The 21840-nt window shown below is 36.8% G+C and overlaps 1 protein-coding gene across 6 annotated transcripts in view; it reads left to right on the top strand.

Moving 5' to 3' along the window:
* C22H3orf67 (chromosome 22 C3orf67 homolog) overlaps positions 1 to 21840 on the top strand; it is a 267751-nt gene that overhangs the window by 134159 nt on the left and 111752 nt on the right. For all 6 annotated transcript variants that reach the window (XM_027523123.1, XM_027523121.1, XM_027523120.1 and 3 more), the window contains exon 7: positions 13318 to 13482. In XM_027523123.1, coding sequence (XP_027378924.1) covers positions 13318 to 13482 — 165 coding nt within the window. The remainder of the gene's footprint in view (positions 1 to 13317; positions 13483 to 21840) is intronic.

Raw genomic sequence — 21840 nt, 5'->3', positions numbered from 1 at the left:
GGAGTTAATTTCATGGCTGCAGTCACCATCTGCAGTGATTTTGGAGCCCAGAAAAACAAAGTCTAACACTGTTTCCCCATCTATTTGCCATGAAGTGATGGAACCAGATGCCATGATCTTCGTTTTCTGAATGTTGAGTTTTAAGCCAACTTTTTCACTCTCCTCTTTACTTTCATCAAGAGGCTTTTTAGCTTCTCTTCACTTTCTGCCATAAGGGTGGTGTCATCTGCATATCTGAGATTATTGATATTTCTCCCAGCAATCTTGATTCCAGCTTGTGTTTCTTCCAGCCCAGCATTTCTCATGATGTACTCTGCATATAAGTTAAATAAGCAGGGTGACAATATACAGCCTTGACGTACTCCTTTTCCTATTTGGAACCAGTCTGTTGTTCCATGTCCAGTTCTAACTGTGGCTTCCTGACCTGCATATAGGTTTCTCAAGAGGCACGTCAGGAAGTCTGGTATTCCCATCTCTTGAAGAATTTTCCACAGTTGATTGTGATCCACACAGTCAAAGGCTTTGGCATAGTCAATAAAGCAGAAATAGATGTTTTTCTGAAACTCTCTTGCTATTTTGATGATCCAATGGATGTTGGCAATTTGATCTCTGGCTCCTCTGCGTTTTCTAAAACCAGCTTGAATGTCAGGAAGTTCACGGTTCACGTATAGCCTTGTGGGTTTCATTACATAGAAACAAACAGAATTAAGCAAAATAAGAAGACGGGAATATGTTCCAAATGAAAAAATAAGACAAAACCTCGGAAAAAGAAATAAAGGAAACAGAGATAGGCAGTCTCCTGGCAGAGTTCAATGATGATCATAAAGTTGCTCATTAATTTTGGAAGGAGAATGGTTGAACAGAGTGAGAACTTCAACAGAGAGATAGAAAATAAAAGAAAGTACCAAAGAGAAGTAATAACTGAACTGAAAAATACACTAGAGGAGTTCAACAACAGATTGGATGAGGCAGCAGAAGGAATCAAGAAGCTAAGACAAAGCAATGAAAGTCACCCAGACAGACTAGCAAAATGACAAAGAATTTTAAGAGGTGAAGATACCTTGAGAGACCTTTGGAACAGCATCAAGTGAAATAACATTCCTATTAGAGTCCCACAAGAGGAGAGAGGGGCAAAAAAAATTATTTGAAGAAATAGTGGCTGAAAATTTCCCTAATATGGGAAAGGAAATAGACATCCAGATCCAGGAAGCACAGAGTTCCAAATAAGTTGAAACCAAAGAGCCACACACACCAAGATACATGATAATTAAAATGATAAAAATTAAGGATGAGAGAAAATCCTAAAAGCAGCAAGAGAGAGAAAAAAAAACTTGTTACATACTAAAACCCACAAGGCTATTAGATGTTTTAACATAAACTGTGCAGACCAGAAGAGAGTAGCTTAACATATTCAAAGTGCTAAAAGGAAGAAAGTTCAACCAAGAATTATTAACAAGGTTATTGTTCAGAATTAAAGAAATCAAGAGTTTCCCAGATAAACAGAAGTTAAAGCAATTCATCAACACTAAACCAACCCTGCAAGAAATATTGAAGAGACTTCTGTAAGCTGAAAAGAAATAGCACTAATTAATAATAAATTTTTAAAAAAGAAACACATGAAAGTAAGAATCTGACGATTATTGTTGTACAGTCGCTAAGTCACGTCCAACTCTTTGAGACTCTGTGGACTGTAGCCTGCCAGGCTCCTCTGTCCATGGAATTTCCCAGACAAGAATACTGGAGTGGGTTACCATTTCCTTCTCCATTGGATCTTCCTGACCCAAGAATCAAACTGCATTTCCTGCATTAGTGGGTGGATTATTTTACCACTGAGCTACCAGGGAAGCCCCCCCGCCCCAAAAATCTCACTCGAAAAGATAAATATATAATAAAGGTAGAGGGTCAGTCACTTATAAAGTAAGCATGAAACTTAAAAGACAAAAAACTAAAATATATTGTTCCAAAAATAGTAAAATTAACATGTTAGGAAAAACCCCAAACAATCTTTTTGGCCAACCTAATATGTCCTGTAGGTTTTGATAAATCAATAATGACATGTATCCACCATTGCAGCATGATACAGAATAGTTTCATTGCCCTAATTACTGTTGCAATGGGGAGACCTGGGTTTGATCCCTGGGTTGGGAAGATCCCCTGGAGAAGGGAATGGCAACCTACTCCAGTATTCTTTCCTGGAGACTCCCCATGGACAGAGGAGCCTGGCAGGCTACAGTCCATGGGGTTGCAAAGAGTCGGACATGACTGAACGACTAAGCACACAGCACAATTTCTATAGTACAGTGCCTTTCAAGGAAGGATGGAAAAGAGGGATGATTTTAAAAGGAAATGTACAAGAGATGTCATGTAATAAGAATTCAAGAATTTGATGACTTGCTCTGTTGATATCTATATTACAGTAAGTGATGAATGTCCCTTTGTCTTTCTTACTGAAGGATGGGTCATTGCCTTCTGCAAAAACAGATTAGTTGGTCATAGCATTGAGACTTTTATCCAAGGAAAATTTTGTATGTGTTTCTTACATTCCATTCTCAGGTTCAGTTTTAAAATATCATATTAAATGCATGCTTAAGCTCAGTCCTGTGTTGTCCTTGGCTCGTTTAAACTACTATTATTTTACTCTAGGACCTCTCAGACTCACCCATGCTAGAATATGTTGCCTAATTCCATTGCTATTCTCTGTTACACAGTGGGATATAATAGAAAAGGAGTTATTAGGACCCTAAAATGAGTTATTAGGACCCAGCAGTTAACCAGTTTCTTCGTTGTCCAGCAGAATGACTTATGCTGGACAAGTAGTAAAGCGTGATGATTCAGTTTAGTTTATTACTTTTATGATCCCCAAGGGAACATGGACTAACATTTGCATGACTGAATTATTGATTAACTTGTATCATTTTGCATTTTTTTTTATAAAACATGATATATGTGTAGATCAGAGAAAGATGGAAGAGAGAAAAGAACAAGTGAGGATCCATTAATCATGAATTTATACTGCCAATCACAGTTTTATAGGTCTCCTGTTTCCCCAGTCTCCCCAGTTCATTGTTCTTCCTGAAGTCTCAGGACTGGGGAGTATGTGTTCAGTGTTCAGTAATGCAAGAAGAGAAGAACTATGATTTAAGACTAGGAGCCCTTTGAGGGCTAAAATTGGATCTCCACATTTGTATTTCTAGTAAATGACCTGGCACCAGTAACGTGTCATAAATGCTTGATGAATTAATGAAGTAAGGGCTAGCTAACTGTTCAATTATTCATTTACTGTCTCTATATAGTAAACCTTTATTGGGTGTCTAACAATCTGAAGAAAATTATCCCTTCAAAGGTGACAGAAAAAAATTAGAAGTACTGATGTCTTCATAGACTCATTGATCAGGAAAAGGCCCTAAAGATCATCTAATTCAGTGTCTTAATTATACAAATAAGGAAAAGAAGGTCCATGGAAATGAGGCATCTTGTGCTGAGACTGCAGAAGGTAGAACTCAACACCAACCCTCTGACTGCCATTTCGTCAGTGCTGCCCAAGTTTACCATCCACAATAAGTAAAATGACTTAGTGTTTTTAATAATTGACATTGTTGAGTTTTTTTCCCACTTCTCTCCTCACCTGCAGGTGAGATGAATGTACATCATACCCAAATCTTGTCAGTTTAAGGCTACATTTCCACTCCTTTCCAGAGAGGAGCACTGAACTCACAATGCCCTTGCCTAGCAAACCATGCCAGGGGAAGTAAAGTGGGTGAGGTGCCTAACAGCCAATAGAAGATCCCACAAGAATTAGTCACCAGTGTCCCTATATCAAGACTCAGAATTATTCTAAGATATTTATTATATTTTGTAATTTAGTTCAGTTCAGTTGTGTCCGACTCTGTGACCTCATGAACCGCAGCACACCAGGCCTCCCTGTCCATCACCAACTCCCAGAGTTCACCCAAATCCATGTCCATCGAGTTGGTGATGCCATCCAACCATCTCATCCTCTGTTGTCCCCTTCTCCTCCTGCCCTCAATCTTTCCCAGCATCAGGGTATTTTCAAATGAGTCAGCTCTTCAAGGTCAGGTGGCCAGAGTATTGGAGTTTCAGCTTCAACATCAGTCCTTCCAATGAATACCCAGGACTGATCTCCTTTAGGATGCACTAGTTGGATCTCCTTGCAGTCCAAGGGACTCTCAAGAGTCTTCTCTAACACCAGAGTTCAAAAACATCAATTCTTCTGTGCTCAGCTTTCTTTATAGTCCAACTCTCACATCCATACATGACCACTGGAAAAACCATAACCTTGACTAGATGGCCCTTTGTTGGCAAAGTCATGTCTCTGCTTTTTAATATGCTGTCTAGGTTGATCATAACTTTCCTTCCAAGGAGTAAAGCATCTTTTTAATTCATGGCTGCAATCACCATGTGCAGTGATTTTGGAGCCCCCAAAAATAAAGTCAGCCTCTCTTTCCACTGTTTCCCCATCTATTTGCCATGAAGTGATGGGACCAGATGCCATGATCTTAGTTTTCTGAATGTTGAGCTTTAAGCCAACTTTTTCACTCTCCTCTTTCACTTTCATCAAGAGGCTCTTTAGTTCTTCACTTTCTGCCATAAGGGTGATGTCATCTGCACATCTGAGGTTATTGATATTTCTCCTGGCAATCTTGATTCCAGCTTGTGCTTCGTCCAGTCCAGCGTTTCTCATGATGTACTCTGCATATAAGTTAAATACTGTTTATAATAAAATACTATTTCTCAAAACCTCTAAGGACAACAATTTCATTTACATTACCATCCAAATAATTAAGTACCTCGGAATAAATTTAATCAAGGATATAAAGACTTGTACACTGAAAACTATAAAACATTGCTAAAAGAAATTAAGAAAGAGCTACCTAAATGGAAAGACATCCCACATTCATGAATTGGAAGACGTGATATTGTTAAGATTTTCAATATCATGCCAAATGATCTAGAGAATAAATTCAGTCTCTCTTGAAATGTCAGTGGCCTTTTTACAGAAATGGAAGAAACAATCCTCAGATTCATATGGCATTGAAAGAGGACTGAATATCCAAAAATTTCTTTAAAAAAGGACAAAGTTGGAGGATTCACACTTCTCAATTTCAAAACTTGTCTCAAAGTTACAAAAATCAAAGGAGTTGCTGTTAGGACTGACATATAGACCAATGAAACAGAGTTAAATCCAGAAATAAAGGCATGCATCAGATTTTGGCAGGGACACCGAGAGCATTCAATGGGGAGAGAATAGTGTCTTCAACAAATGGGGAACCCTACCTCACCCAATTTAAAAAAATTGACTCAGTGTATCAGTTTCCTAAATGTAGGAGGTAAACCATTAAAGTCTTAGAAAAAAATAATAGAGATAAATCTTCATGACCTTAAATTTGGCAATTAGATATGTTACCAAAACCATAGTAACAAAATGTTCGATGTAGATAAACTATACATTATCAAAATTAAAAACTGTGTATCAGATGACATTATCTAGATGGTGAAAAATCGCTTCTTGAGCTTTTGACTAAGATCAAGTGAAGACATAAAAAGATGGCCTACAGAATGGGAGAAGATATTTGTAACACATATCTGATAGAATATATACTCTGTTTCATAAATAAAGTATACATATATATTCTGATACATTCTAGAATCTGAAATACATAACACAAAAGCAAAAAGACAACCCAATTTTTTAAAATGGTAAAAAGTCTTAAATATATCTCCAAAGAAGGTACACAAAAGAAGATAATAAAAATGTCAGCCAACAAACCTAAGATGCTAAACATCATTGTTCATTAGGGAAATAAAATTTTAAACCACAGTGAGATACCATACCTACTAGGATGGCTATAATTTTGTTTTATAGAAAATAAGTGTTAGCAAATGTGGAGGGAAATTGGAATCTTCAAGCATTGCTGATAGGAAACCAAAATTGTTCTCTCATTGTGGAAAACATTTTGGCAGTTCTTTAAAAACTTAAACATAGCAATACCATATGACCCTGCAGTTCCACTCCGAAGTATATACTTCCCCAAACAAAAAACAGATACATGTGCATGCATGTTTATAACAGTATTATCTCCAATAGCCAAAATGTGAAAATAGCCCACATGTCCATCTCTGGATGAGTAGATTGACAAAAATTGTTAAGTACTATTTACACAGACACAAAAGGTCACATATTGTATGATTCCATTCACATGAAATATCCGTAATGCAGACAGATTGTAGATTTGTGACTGCCAGGGACTAGGGACCAGAGAGAATGGGGAGATACAGGTTAATGGGTAAGTTCACTATGAATGTACTAAATGCCACTGAATATTTTACTATAAAATGATTAATTTTATTAAAATTAATTTCTTCTCAATTAAAAAAAACTGTGAAAATTTTGTGTAGTTCCTTTAAACATCAAAACCTTTTATTATTCAAAACAAAAGAAAAACACACATACCAGGATACAGTGGTGTCGTTACTATTGTAATGAAATAATTTTCATAAGTATCTGCTGTTACTAATAATAAACATTTATATAGCACTTGCTATATACCAGGTAGTATCCTTATCCTTTTATACATTAACTAATTTAATCATCACAGTAACCCTGTAAGGAAGTGTTATTTTCATATCCATGTTTCACAGATATGGAGAACAGGGCAGAGCAAGGTAATTACAATGCCAGGATCACACAACCGCTTGCTATAGCCAGAACATGAGACCAGGCTGCCTTGCTCCAGAACCTGTGCTGTTAACTGCTATGATATACAGCTTAAAATCTTTCTGCATTAATACAGTTAAACTCCATAAAGCAGGGATTTGAATCCATATCAGGCCCAGGGACAAATCTGATAGTTATATGGTAGATGAATGAATGAATGAAAAAATGAATCAACCTTATACCAATATTGTTAAATTAATTAGATTAAATGTGTCCCCCTAAAATTTATATGTTCTCTAATAAGATAGCCAGGGTTTCCCTGGTAGCTCAGATGGTAAAAGAATCTGTCTGCAATACAGGAGCCTTGGGTTCGATCCCTGAGTCAGAAAGTTCCCCTGGAGAAGGAAATGGCTACCCACTCCAGTATTTTTGCCTAGAGAATTCCATAGACAGAGGAGCCCACAGTCCATGAGAGGAGCCCACAGTTCATGGGTTTGCAAAAAGTCGGACACAACTGAGCGACTAACACATGCACACATAAGGGATCCCAGACGCTCCCTCTCCCTTCCCACCATGTGTGGTCTCAGAAGGAAGACAGCCATCTGTGAACCAGGGTTAGGAGGTTTATCAGACATCAGATCTGCTAGTGCCTTGGTCTTGAGCTTCTCAGCCCCTAGAACTATGAGAAGTAAATTTGTTATTTCTACACATTTCCACTCAATCTACAGTATTCTGTTATAGCAGCCCAAACAAAAACAAATACTTTGGCAGTGAGGAAACATTTGTGTTTTCTGCTTCGTTCTCAGTGATGTTTCAGAGAGGTGAGATTTGATATAAGTAAGGCACTTTACTAGGCACTACAAGTGAGTAAGATGAATATAGTTGAATCCAGAATCAGTGAATTATTACAGAATTGGTTCTTATTTAAACGACAGTGAATTATGAGTATCTGTATTGGAAACATATCTATAAATCTAACTATTTTGTAAGGCATTCTCCCCCACCCAATAAAATGGGGATGATTATTCTTAATGCTTTATATATGTGTTAAAATTGATGACTTAATTTTTAAAGCTAGTAAAGATCCTCATCAAGGGTATTAAACACCATAGAATGATTCGTTTTATGAGGACTGTATGTCCAAAGAAAGGAAGACAGGGTTACCAAGTCACTCAAGCATTGCAGTAATACACCATCTCATACTGGGAGTAAAGGTGTCAAAAAAAAACTACCATCTGGTTGTGTCTGGATGCTGCATGAGCAAATCTGTCAGCTTTCTCAGAGCCTTATCCATTTTGCCTTTTTGAGCCTACCATTCTAGCCAACATAATGTTCTTTCAGATGTGTTAGCAAAAGCAGTTCAAATTCTATTGTATCGTAGTTCAAACATTAACTAAGCAGTCTGAGTGTTTCCATACAAAGCCCCTGCCCTGGAGATAGAACTTGTATGAAAGAATAAGACAGGCTCTCGTCCCTTAGTATCTGATTGCCTGCTTGATTTGTTATTTGCCATCTGGGGAGAAAAATATCCAAATAAAATGTGCATGGAGTACTATTCAGGATATAGCTGAATAAAGAACAACCGAAGAAGAACCGAAAAGTGGGCAGCTGCATTTAATCTAGGTTGACTGTTATTAAGGGGCTTTTGTTCATGACCATTTATTAAGCACCCCATTTGAGTCAAGTGTTTTACTAAATGTATCACTGGGATTCTCTCACTATTCAGTGTGGGAGAACTGTCTTTCTTTCGCCTCCTAGAATGTACCGAAGTCTTTCTGTCTTCAGAGTCTTCAAAAGCTGTTTCATCTACCTGAATGATCACTCCTACCCCATTTCACCAGGCCACTTTCTGCTTATCCTTTATGACTCAGCTTAAATGTGTCTTTTATCAGGAAGACTTTCCCTAACAACCTCTGAAGTTGGATTCCCCTACTACTTCTCTCATAACATCTTGAGCTTTTCTTTCAGAGCATTTAACACAATTATAATTAACTGTGATATATCTTGTTTCATATTCTCTGCTGGGTATAAGCTTTAATAAGGCCATCATAGAGTCAACTCTGGCTCACCACTAAATTCCCAGCCACTAAGGCTCAGTAAGAATTTACTGAATGATAAAATGAGTAAATGAATGACTACAGGTAGACCATGCCCTGTAATACAGTTCAGCACTTTTAATTTTTGTGTAGGATCTGTACTATTTTTGGAATTAGTCTTTATTTTTAAATTAAGCCATAAATGCTAAAAATACAAAATAATATAACCTGGTAATTGAGCCTAGAGAAGGGGGAGTGGTTGGTGGGGAGATGAGTTAAGTTCTATTTAGGTCTATCAGAACATCCAGCTACCTGGTTTAAAGCCCCTTCATAGTTTGGGATCACAGAAAAATGAGACTTAAGCTTCTTTCCTCTTTCTCAAAAATGAAACTTTCCATACAAAATCTCTGGAAGTTTGACAGTCACTAGTCACTTAATGATTAAGCTCTATTTTAAAATAATACATCAGTAGTTTTTTCTCTAATTTATCCCTTTATTGCAGGTTTTATTTTATACTGCCCACAATATTCATTCCCTCAGAAAATAATCCAATAAGTAATAAGACAATTCTGAGAACAAAGAGAGAGTATATATAGACAAAGGAAAAATGATGTAGAGGGAATTTGAGACTTTTAATGTGAAATCTGATTTGCATGTCAACCACGTTCCTGTAAGATTCGGATTGGAGTTTTGTAATAGTCTCTGTCTTGTTCTTTCATAAAAACTTGTGGATTTTTGGTTACCAGAATTTGCTGTTTGTCTCTTATTAGTTGGAAATTCAGCTTTTCTTTTGGATACATTTCAAACTTTGTATGGTATTGTACCTGTACCATCCACACAAGCCCTCTGAGCTAAAGTTTCTATAATTTCTCTTCATAGGGTTCAGAATACAGCATTTTATTTCAGGTTCTTATTAGCCCACAGAATTTTCTTTCTCTATTAATATAAAAATCTCAGTTTATCAATATTGGCACCAATGTGGAAATTATCTTTTTCTACCTCAAGAAGTCTGAAATGATGTGTCAAATATATATATAGAGAGAGAGTTAGTTTACTTACTTTCCAAATTTTTTTTATTTTGAGAGTTCATTTACTCAGTTACTTTACATTGGCTTTCTATTTTTTTTTAATTTTATTTTATTTTTAAACTTTACAATATTGTATTAGTTTTGCCAAATATCGAAATGAATCCGCCACAGGTATACCCGCGTTCCCCATCCTGAACCCTCCTCCCTCCTCCCTCCCCTACTGGGTCCTCCCAGTGTACCAGGCCCAAGCATCCAGTACCGTGTATCGAACCTGGACTGGCGACTCGTTTCATACATGATAATATACATGTTTCAATGCTATTCTCCCAAATCTCCCCACCCTCTCCCTCTCCCACAGAGTCCATAAGACTGATCTATACATCGGTGTCTCTTTTGCTGTCTCGTACACAGGGTTATTGTTACCATCTTTCTAAATTCCATATATATGCGTTAGTATACTGTATTGGTGTTTTTCTTTCTGGCTTACTTCACTCTGTATAATAGGTTCCAGTTTCATCCATCTCATTAGAACTGATTCAAATGTATTCTTTTTAATGGCTGAGTAATACTCCATTGTGTATATGTACCACAGCTTTCTTATCCATTCATCTGCTGATGGACATCTAGGTTGCTTCCATGTCCTGGCTATTATAAACAGTGCTGCAATGAACATTGGGGTACACGTGTCTCTTTCCCTTCTGGTTTCCTCAGTGTGTATGCCCAGCAGTGGGATTGCTGGATCATAAGGCAGTTCTATTTCCAGTTTTTTAAGGAATCTCCACACTGTTCTCCATAGTGGCTGTACTAGTTTGCATTCCCACCAACAGTGTAAGAGGGTTCCCTTTTCTCCACACCCTCTCCAGCATTTATTGCTTGTAGACTTTTGGATTGCAGCCATTCTGACTGGCGTGAAATGGTACCTCATAGTGGTTTTGATTTGCATTTCTCTGATAATGAGTGATGTTGAGCATCTTTTCATGTGTTTGTTAGCCATCTGTATGTCTTCTTTGGAGAAATGTCTATTTAGTTCTTTGGCCCATTTTTTGATTGGGTCATTTATTTTTCTGGAGTTGAGCTGCAGGAGTTGCTTGTATATTTTTGAGATTAGTTGTTTGTCCGTTGCTTCATTTGCTATTATTTTCTCCCATTCTGAAGGCTGCCTTTTCACCTTGCTAATAGTTTCCTTTGATGTGCAGAAGCTTTTAAGTTTAATTAGGTCCCATTTGTTTATTTTTGCTTTTATTTCCAATATTCTGGGAGGTGGGTCATAGAGGATCCTGCTGTGATGTATGTCAGAGAGTGTTTTGCCTATGTTCTCCTCTAGGAGTTTTATAGTTTCTGGTCTTACGTTTAGATCTTTAATCCATTTTGAGTTTATTTTTGTGTATGGTGTTAGAAAGTGTTCTAGTTTCATTCTTTTACAAGTGGTTGACCAGTTTTCCCAGCACCACTTGTTAAAGAGATTGTCTTTAATCCATTGTATATTCTTGCCTCCTTTGTCAAAGATAAGGTGTCCATAGGTGCGTGGATTTATCTCTGGGCTTTCTATTTTGTTCCATTGATCAATATTTCTGTCTTTGTGCCAGTACCATACTGTCTTGATAACTGTGGCTTTGTAATAGAGCCTGAAGTCAGGTAGGTTGATTCCTCCAGTTCCATTCTTCTTTCTCAAGATCGCTTTGGCTATTCGAGGTTTTTTGTATTTCCATACAAATTGTGAAATTATTTGTTCTAGCTCTGTGAAGAATACTGTTGGTAGCTTGACAGGGATTGCATTGAATCTAGAAATTGCTTTGGGTAGTATACTCATTTTCACTATATTTATTCTTCCAATCCATGAACATGGTATATTTCTCCATCTATTAGTGTTCTCTTTGATTTCTTTCACCAGTGTTTTATAGTTTTCTATATATAGGTCTTTAGTTTCTTTAGGTAGATATATTCCTAAGTATTTTATTCTTTCTGTTGCAATGGTGAATGGAATTGTTTCCTTAATTTCTCTTTCAGTTTTCTCATTATTAGTGTATAGGAATGCAATGACAAGTAAGAAATGAATGGACAAAGAATACCTGAAAACTAAGATTTGTAAGCTCAGTGGCATTTGTAATGACTGGAACGTTAGGACACTTGGAAACCATTACATTACTGATGAGCATTTAAGTTTTTAGTTAAATGATTCATTTTCCTTTTCAAGATTAGGACATTAAAATCTAATTAGGGAATGGCCACAGCTTGGATGCACAAAAACCTAACATCATTTGCCTTTATAAATATGGTTAGAGTTTATACTTACATAAGGATATTTTTGAGGGATGAATTTGGTTGAATTTTTCTTACTATTCATATTCACATGTGCACAAACCATATTTTTTCCACTAGATTCTAAAAATATAATTTTTTTCCTACTAAAAAATTATTATGAAGAAGAAATAAAAACTATGCCTAGACTAATCAGGAAAAGTAATTTTTCATTTTGGTATATTTCCTTCTAGTCCTTTTCCTATTTATATGTTTCATTGAACAATTTTCTACAGTTGGGATTTGGATATATTACGTTCATTTAACACCTTATCTTGAACCTTTCCCATCTTCGTAAATACAGTGTCTTATAAACTCTTAACTGGAAATTCAAGTTGTTTCAGAAATTATAAACGTTTATATTGACCATCTGAGTTTCTGATTTTTTTAATGTAGAAAAGATTCATAAGTGAAATTACTGAGTGAAATATCATGGACATTTTTAAGGCTTTTGATGCACATAGTAAAACTGCTTTTTGGAATGTTAACAGCAACTAAATTCCTACTTGCTACATATGACAAAGCTTAATATCTTTGCCACAAAATAGGTCATATAAATAACTTTTTAAAGTAACCTAGTAGTAAAATGGGTTAAGAACATGAACAGAAAATTTATTATAATGAAAACTTAAATATCCATATAAATTTATATGAATAATATGAAATCTCATTGGAAATGCAAGCTATAATAATAAAAATACTACTTTAATTAAACTACTTTTTTCTTTGAAAGTATTTGAAGATTGGGTGTTAACATTAGGGAAAGCTGGGTAAAGGGTATATTGGAACTCTGTACTATTTTTGTAACTTTTCTGTAAGTCTAAATTTATTTCAAAATGAAAAGTTAGAAAAATGACTCGTATGATGGCTCTAGGTGGTTACTCAATAATGTCATTGTACTTAGTGACCTTCTATAAATGAGGCAGTGTAATCCCAGAAACCTTCGTTGAGCATACTGAGCTGGTTCTTCTGAGTGCTAATGTAGTATTAAAAAAACAAATATAAAATATTTCCAATCAATGCTCTCATTCATTGCAGAAGTCTCTGAATCTGTTCCATATGTTGATACTCTATCTCATTTAATCCTCTCTACAATCCCAGAAAGTAAACCTTAAAATTATTTATGCTCAGATGAGGTAACCAAGACTGTATAACACTGAGTAACCCATCCAAAGTCGTACTCTAAAATGCTTTACTTTAACTGTTTTCATTTATAAGGTATGTCCATTTGGCAGAAATTGCTTACATTCGGGGAATGAATGTTTGTCTTTATTTCCAGCTGGACATGATGCTCCCTTTCCAATAGATGAACCTATAGACATTATTCCACGAAGCTGCCAACTAACGACAGATGTTCCACAAGTCACACAGCTGCTAAACATGACTAAACTCCGCCAAACTGAAATAAAATTTGGGGGTCATCCTCTGAACTCAACAGAATCAGGTATGTACTCAAGTCCTAAAGTATAAGCCTCTTTATTTTTAAGGCCAAAAAGTAAAGGGTGGTGGAACAGCCTGGCAATGATGCTTCATAGCTTGAGATTATATATTAAATCACTTTAACATCAGCTCTTGTCAGTGATAAATCATTTTAAATTTCTTTTTTAGCAGCCAGAATAGCTTCTCGATTTTTACATATTAAGTCAAACATCCTTGGTCGTTCCTGTCTTCCCATATGTGTCCAAGCCCTGCCAGTTACACCTCCAAGTCAGCTCTCAAATCTGATCCTATTCTACTTTCATTGTTTGGGTCCCCACTGTCACTTAACCTTACCCTCCCAGTTAATCTTTACATTGCTGTCAGATTTCTCTTTCTGATAATAGAAATAGAAATGTAACCATGGTGCTCTTTGGTTAAAGACTTTTAATGCCTTTCCTACTATCTTAGAAGACAAAATGAAAAAAGCCCCTGGGGACTCACACAAAGTCAGTCTCCCTTATTCCAAACTTACTCCACAGTTTCATCTCCACACCCTTTCTCTCATTCCCCATGTGTTAATTTCTGACCACTCTCTGCAGCTTTCATATGTTCTTATTTTGAGATTGCTGTTTCATTGGCCTAAAATGGCTTCTTTGCCTTTCTGCCTGGAAAAACACTCAATTTGTCTTCCTAAATCCAACTCAAATGCCACCTCTTCTGTCCTAACAAGCATTGTTCTCCTTTTGTGATGGTTTTTTTGTTCCTTGCAGTACTTTTTAATTAATATTCTTTCATTCCCAATTAAACGTGACTCTTTCAAAAAGAGCACTGTACATCATTCTTCTATATCCCTACCACCTAACACAGTGTTTGCCATATATTTGGCCTGGTGCTGCACACTCATATGACAGTAGCCAGTCAGATAACAGAAATGAGTGAAGTGAGCCGGATGCCTGGACATCCAACCCACAGAAACATTTTCTACTTCTGCAGTGAGCCCTGTTGGGAGTGGAGGGGAGCAATTGGGGAAGAAGAGTAAGATAGTGCTTCAAACAAACTGTTCTCTACTGTTGAAACAGTAGTATCAACAACTGATACAAATGATACAGTACATGGCAGTTAACACTCAGCCTCTATGAGTGAGCTGTAAGGGAGTGGTGAGAACTACAGCAAACTGGATTCTCGTTCTCAGCCTAGAAGGGACAGCTGCAATTCAGTTCTAGCCAAATTTTGCCTTGCAAGAACACAGGCACAGTCTCACCAGATCTTTCTTTCTTTTTTTTTTTTTCAAGAGGAACTCAGTATCCCAGTGTTTGTAACAGTATTTGTTGTTCAGTCACTCAGTCCTGTTCAACTCTTCGCAACCCCATGAACTGCAGCACGCCAGGCTTCCCTGTCCTTCACCATCTCCTGGAGTTTGCCCAAACTGATGTCCATTGAGTTGGTGATGCCATCCAACCATCTCGTCCTCTGTTGTCTCCTTCTCTTTGACAATTTTAAAATATTGTCTAAACTCTAAACATTTTTGAAACACTCTTAGCGTCAAACAAAACACGCCAGGGCTGCCAGTTTTCTACCTCTGTATTGGACACTCATAGCTATTGACCAAACAAGTGAATAGTACTTACAGATCAAGAAATCTGTTATTCAGATGAGCAGTTCTCAGCTTCCTGCATGTTAGAATCACTTGCGACATTTTAAAAATAACTGATATAAAAAAAATTTTTCCCCTAATGTCTATGCTTCACCCCCAGAAATGTTGATTTAGTTGCCCTCGGTTGGGTTCTGTCTGTTTTTTTAAACTTCTCCAGCCATTGTGACACACAACCAGGTTTGAGAACCCTGAATGAGTGACTGGATCACTTATCCCCACAAAGGTGATAACCTTGAGAGAAATCACGGTGAGGGGTGGGGGAACTTGTAGGGTGTGTTGGTTCTCAGATAACAGGTGGGGAAGAGAGAGTTGTCAAAATTCAAGAGTGGTCAAAGTAGAAAGAGGAGAAAAGAGATGATCATGATGAGATGTATTGCATGCATGCTAAATCGTGTCTGACTCTTTGCGACACCATGAACTGTAACCCACCAGGCTCCTCTCTCCAATGGATTTTCCAGGCAAGAATACTGGAGTGAACTGCCATTTCTTTCTCCAGTGGTGAGAAGAATGAGTAACAAAAACAGACTCACTTTTCAGTTCAGTTCAGTTGCTCAGTCGTGTCTGACTCTTTGTGACCCCGTGGACTGCAGTACACCAGGCTTCCCTGTCCATCAGCAACTCCTGGGGCTTGCTCAAACTCATAACTCACTTTTACTCTCTATGTTTATCCAAAATTCATTTATTCTTGGTATATTTTTATTGCATATTTCTGGAGATTTGGGACTATTCTATTAACTTTTTCAGTATAAACCCTATAAGAGAATTTGACACTATATTTTTCAGTCCTTTGTAATGAAATTTCCAAACTCACAAACAAGTAGACTATATAGTGAATCCCCCATATTTCCATCACCTGCTTTGACAGTTGCCATCTTTAGGCAAGAATTTATGATAGCAGTGAGAACCCGGAAATGGCAACCCACTCCAGTGTTCTTGCCTGGAGAATACCATGGACAGAGAAGCCTGGTAGGCTGCAGTCCGTGGGGTCGCACAGAGTTGGACACGACTGAAGCAACTTGGCGGCGGCAGTGGGAGAACCCTGATCGTGAGAATTTGTGTATTTGTTATATGTACTATCTTTAGATAGAGAGGGAGAGAAAGAGAATATATGCAATCTATGTTCATTACAGAACCTTTGGGAAATATATAAAAGTTTTCACTACCCAGGTAGCCACTGTAAACACCTCACATCGTAATTCAGTCTTAATGGAAAATTCTCCACAGAGTACAATGAGTAAGAGTGTTTCGCGTAACCAAACATTCTGTCTGTATCTAACAGGCTGTGATAACTTTCCATAACAAAAATGATTGCAAAGCCTATCATGTCGCTCTTTGTAGTTGTAAATGCTCCTTTTTTCTTCTCTCTCTCTAGCTTAATGTTTTAAGAATTGTGTCTTTAAATGAAAATGCAAGTCTATATCCAGATATTTTGTGTCTTTATTTTAAATTTAAACTTCAAGGACACTTGTAATGCCAGAGAATAAAGAGAAATTTGAATAAATATTAAATGCATCATTAACTCAATATTACAATTAAACCAACTTTTTCATAGGCCATGTTCAATCTCAGCCTGTAGAAGAGGGTTAAGTTAGTATATATTTTTCTAATTCCACAATTGGACTTTCAGTGCATAAGTATAGTCAACATGAGTTGTTTATACAGAAAATTAATAATCACCATTGAAAAGCTTATTTCTTCTGTCCTATGAAACTCAAATGTACTTATATTCATTTATAACCATACGGTTTATGATTGTTCATCTGAAGTAAATCTCATAGCACATGTACAGCAGCTAAAATTTACATAAACGTGCATCGAACTTTGTAGTTCGCTTTCTGCAAATACTTTTCAGTTGCTTTTTTTGACATTTGTGGGCTTTGAACCTTACTGTAAGTGATTACAATAAAAATTATTGTTCTCTGTGTGAGAGATTTTATTTGAACGGTGTAGCTAATGACTAATGCCCAAGGACAGACTTTTTAATCATGGAAAAACCAGGAGGTATTTCTTCATTTTAAGTATTTATTTTTGTGTCTTTCTAAAATGAGGGCTCCCTGTGATGAGATTTGAATTGCATGAAAAGTGGCTGGGTGTTCTTGTAACTAACAGTACTTATGTAAATTGTGATATTTTATTATAAATGTGTTTGCTAAGAGATCCCAGTATGCCACTACAGAATGAAGTAGCTGCTTCCTATGGATGCTTTCTGGCATGTTCACCCGAGCTAAAAAGGAAACCTTGAACCTTCTGTTTTAGAGTGCATTTTTTTAATGTCATGTAACTTGATCAATAGCATTTAATGAAATTAATAAAATAATTGTGTTTCCAAAAAGTCTGCTGCCACACGTTCGCACTGTTCACTTTGTCAGCTCCCAGTGCACATTAGCTAGTGATTGTTAGTCTGCAGAGGACTGTAGGATCCGATGATCTTATTTTCATTAATGGAACCCCACTTTAATTGAACCAGAGAATCAGATCTAGTTATTGAAGTTGAGCATTCAGCTACTAATGACAAGATGCAGTGGTCCACTAAGCACAAATCAAAACCAATAATTTGCTTAAAAATTAGGACATAGTTTTCCCAAGTGCCCTCCTTTCCACAGCAGCAATCTTATTGGATTTTTATTCCTTTTTAATTAAGAAGAGACTGACATCCCTATCTCCTAGCTCAATTGCAAACACATAAATGAAAGCATTTAGCAAAACCATGACATAGTGATTTAACTATAGTTGGCATTGGTGAGATCTTTCATAGAATTTCTTCTTTGCTTTGGACATTATGAAAGCAAATTTCAAGTCAAACAACAAAATCTACTGTAAAGTAGAATCTTAAAGAAAAAAGAGTTAGATTCTGTCTTCGGGAACAAGCGAGACACTCTAATTTGTTCTTTTCTAAAGCCAGACTGCTGGTATTCCCTGGTTTGTTTTTGGTTGTTGGTTAAAGAAAGGCTGCAATTAAAAAAAAAAATAAGCAGAAAACCTGAATAGACATTTTTCTTAAATTTTAAAAGCTTGTAATGAAAGTACTTTGCATGGGATGTGCATTCTCAATTTAGCCACATTTCTCCCCACATTCTCCATGTGAGTTCTTGTCACTATATTTTGTCTGCCTGGCGTTCAGTCCACTTCATTTGGCCCTCCCCAATACCACTACTTTATTCTCTCTAGAAAAGATTATTACAGTATTATATTCTATTCTTTATTTCTCATGAACCCCATTAGTCTTCATCAAATATATTAATTATCATATTCATAAAGTTCTCATACTTATCCAAATCATTACTATTGGACACACTTTTCAGATAGCAAAACAAAAATTTTCAGTTAGATGGTTTTACAAAACTGCCCAGAATATAAAGAGTGGACAAGGAAAGAATCCCCTGTGATGCCCCCGGCCCACCTACAGCCCACCACCACATGTGTTGAAAAGAGGGCACCAAGGGTCTGAGCTCAGGCTCCCAGTGGACAGATCTCTAAACATGGTGAGCCTCAGTTTCTTCATCTGTAGAGGTGGAATAATATCACACCAAGTGATTGAAAATTCCATAGAGATCATGTACACATCATATCCATCATCCTTTCAATCTCAAATTGAATGGCATTTCCCTGACCCTAAAGACTAGATACCAGCCCCCTGTCAAACACACTGAACCTTCCCTTCATAGCTCTTACCACAGTTGTAATCATGTAGTTATTTATGATTTATTTGCTGTAGTATCTATCTCCCTTGTGAGACTGTGAGTGCCTTGGAGGAGGTTATGTGTCTGCCTTATTCCTTGTCTTATTCAGTGCTTAGAGCAGTGGCTGCCCAGGCTAGGTGTTCAATCACTGCTGAAAAAATTGGTGGATGAAGGAATAAATGATGGTGAATGGACTTCATAAATTGTTAAATTTTATTCAAGACGAAAGATATTAATATCATATTTATAGGCATTCACTCCCTATTAAGCACAGTATTTAGTATGTTACTTGGATTGTTTCAGATAATCTAACAAAAATGCCTGACTTAAGTACTATTATTATCTCAATCTTATGAATGAAGAAGGTGAGGCTCAGAAAGTTTGAGTACTTTGTCTAAAATAATATTTCTGTACTAGATCAGCCTTTTTGTGTTTTTGATATTCCTTATAACAATACACCTATAATAAAAATCCAATTCAAAATCTGGATTCTTGTAGCAGGTTTAATTCTGATTTGATTGTTAGATAATAGATGTAAGTCTTAAGCATGACCTCTCAATGATTAGAGTTGAAGATTCAGCAGGTTTTTCTAGTTAAACTTTGAAAACCTTTCAAACTTAAATGACTATAATAATTAGAACATTGTATCTTGGGACAAAAATGAATGTTTATTTTTCTAAAAGACAATTAGAGAGTAGACCCTCAGGTTTTATAATCTAACTACAAAGGCTGTACCCCTCAGTAAAATAGCAAAATAATTAATGGTAACATCTCTGACCTACACCAAGTTCATTTTCCGCAAACTCAAGAAAATGAAATGCCTAGAGCATGGCTTTAATCTAATCTTGATTTTTAACCTTCTGTTATGCATATTGATACCAGCTCTTAAAAGAACTCCTTTTAGAATTCAAAAGGCATGCATTTCTGCTTGTAGTTTTCTTTCATTAAGATTTTTTCTCATTATAGAAACTTCGTCCATTCTACTTTTTATTTTAGAAACCAAAGGTCTAAATTGCTTTTCTTGTAGCTTTTAATTAGGACCCTATTACAGTGGGTACAGAGCATGATGCATGTTTACATGGATAATTATGACAATTTTTATATGATTATAAACAGAATCATTAAAGTGAAACAGGCTTTAAGAATGTGTATGTGTTAATTGTACTAATAAATTGTTAAAGGCCTGCTAATTAAAGAAATAACTGAATGGTGGAGTATTGTATACTTTGCTTTGTGGAGGGAAAAAGGTACACTAAAATTTGTAAAACTTAAAAAATATATATCCATTTAACCACATAGTAGTAGATTGCTCTTTAAAGAAAGGTCCGTCTAGTCAAGGCTATGGTTTTTCCTGTGGTCATGTATGGATGTGAGAGCTGGACTGTGAAGAAGGCTGAGCGCCGAAGAATTGATGCTTTTGAACTGTGGTGTTGGAGAAGACTCTTGAGAGTCCCTTGGACTGCAAGGAGATCCAACCAGTCCATTCTGAATGAGATCAGCCCTGGGATTTCTTTGGAAGGAATGATGCTAAAGCTGAAACTCCAGTACTTTGGCCACCTCATGCGAAGAGTTGACTCATTGGAAAAGACTCTGATGCTGGGAGGGATTGGGGGCAGGAGGAGAAGGGGACGCCAGAGGATGAGATGGCTGGATGGCATCACTGACTCGATGGACGTGAGTCTCAGTGAACTCTGGGAGTTGGTGATGGACCCGGAGGCCTGGCGTGCTGCGATTCATGGGGTCGCAAAGAGTCGGACATGACTGAGCGACTGATCTGATCTGATAGTAGACTCTCTTATAAAATACATCATATCTCTGTGCTTCAAGGAATTATATCAAGCTTAATTATAGTTTTAATAGCTATTGGCTATCCATTGCTAAGCTAGAGATTCCTCTGAGAAATTCACAGTATTTAGGAATTTGTAGCTGGAACTGTGACAGTATAATATTTTAAGATACTCCCCCCCCCAAAAAAGTTTATCTTCTAATCTTGGATACCATCCACAGTTGTGGTGATATTTATTCATTGTGTACCATGTTCTCTGCTGGGCTCAGCAGATGATTGTACATGGAGTACCAAATAAATGGTCTTTCTACTCAAAGAAACTTACATTGTTGTGGGGAGTGGGGGGAACCTGTATATAGATGAAGAATATGAAAAAAATCAAAGAAACTGCACATGTATGATGTTTGAACGGAAAGATATGCCAATGGCCAAATGGTTTCTATGATTAGAAGTTAAAAAAAGAAAAAAAGCTTCTATTCTGGTATTGAAAACTCCCATATAGGCCTGTGCCATATCCCATATACCCCGTGAGGACTCTCAGTGGCTCTTCTTTCTAGGAAAATCCACATTTGAGAACAAACTCAGTAGTCTAGGATTTTTCCTGTTTGGTCACAGAAGGTACAAATGATAAGTCTGAAATAGATTTTTCCAACTGGTCTGGAATTTGAAGGTCATTTCTTTCTTTTGCTGATCCTAAGAAACTAGCAATATTTTTATTAACTCCAAATGGTTGTTTGTAAATGACTGAAAAAGATGCAGTTGCACACATAGCCAAGTCCATTTGCTAACACTAGGAAATCTCACATGTAAGCTGAGTTAGGCATCTGATTCTGGTGCCATAGCACTGCAGCTGTTGAAAGCCACACAGTTCTTGTAAGTATCAATGTCTTGGTCATTGTTGACCCTTCTTTTTCATCCCCCATACCTTGGCAGTTGTTCAGTCTAGTCGTCCTCCTCAATTCACACATAAAACTCTTAGGTAGATTTTTTTCTTAAAAATAAGTTTCAACAGTAGTTAGAAATATTCAGTCATTTAATCCAACTTGCGTTCTGACCCCTTATACTTTATGATTCATTTGGTTTGCTCAGCAAAGGTCTGTTGCTCTGTGCCAAGCAGTAGGCTAGCAAATCAGGGATGACAAAGCAGACCGCTGAGTTTATATCTACTGAAATATACATCATTGGAGAATTCCATAAACACATGTGAAAGCACAAGTCTGACAAGTTCTGTGAGGGAAAGCTTATGGGAGTACTTAATTTGGG

The sequence above is a fragment of the Bos indicus x Bos taurus genome, chromosome 22 (genome assembly GCF_003369695.1).
Source record: "Bos indicus x Bos taurus breed Angus x Brahman F1 hybrid chromosome 22, Bos_hybrid_MaternalHap_v2.0, whole genome shotgun sequence".
In the NCBI taxonomy this organism is placed as follows: domain Eukaryota; kingdom Metazoa; phylum Chordata; class Mammalia; order Artiodactyla; family Bovidae; genus Bos; species Bos indicus x Bos taurus.
Note: the sequence above shows the minus strand (reverse complement) of the source record. Positions and strands in the feature narration are given on the sequence as shown.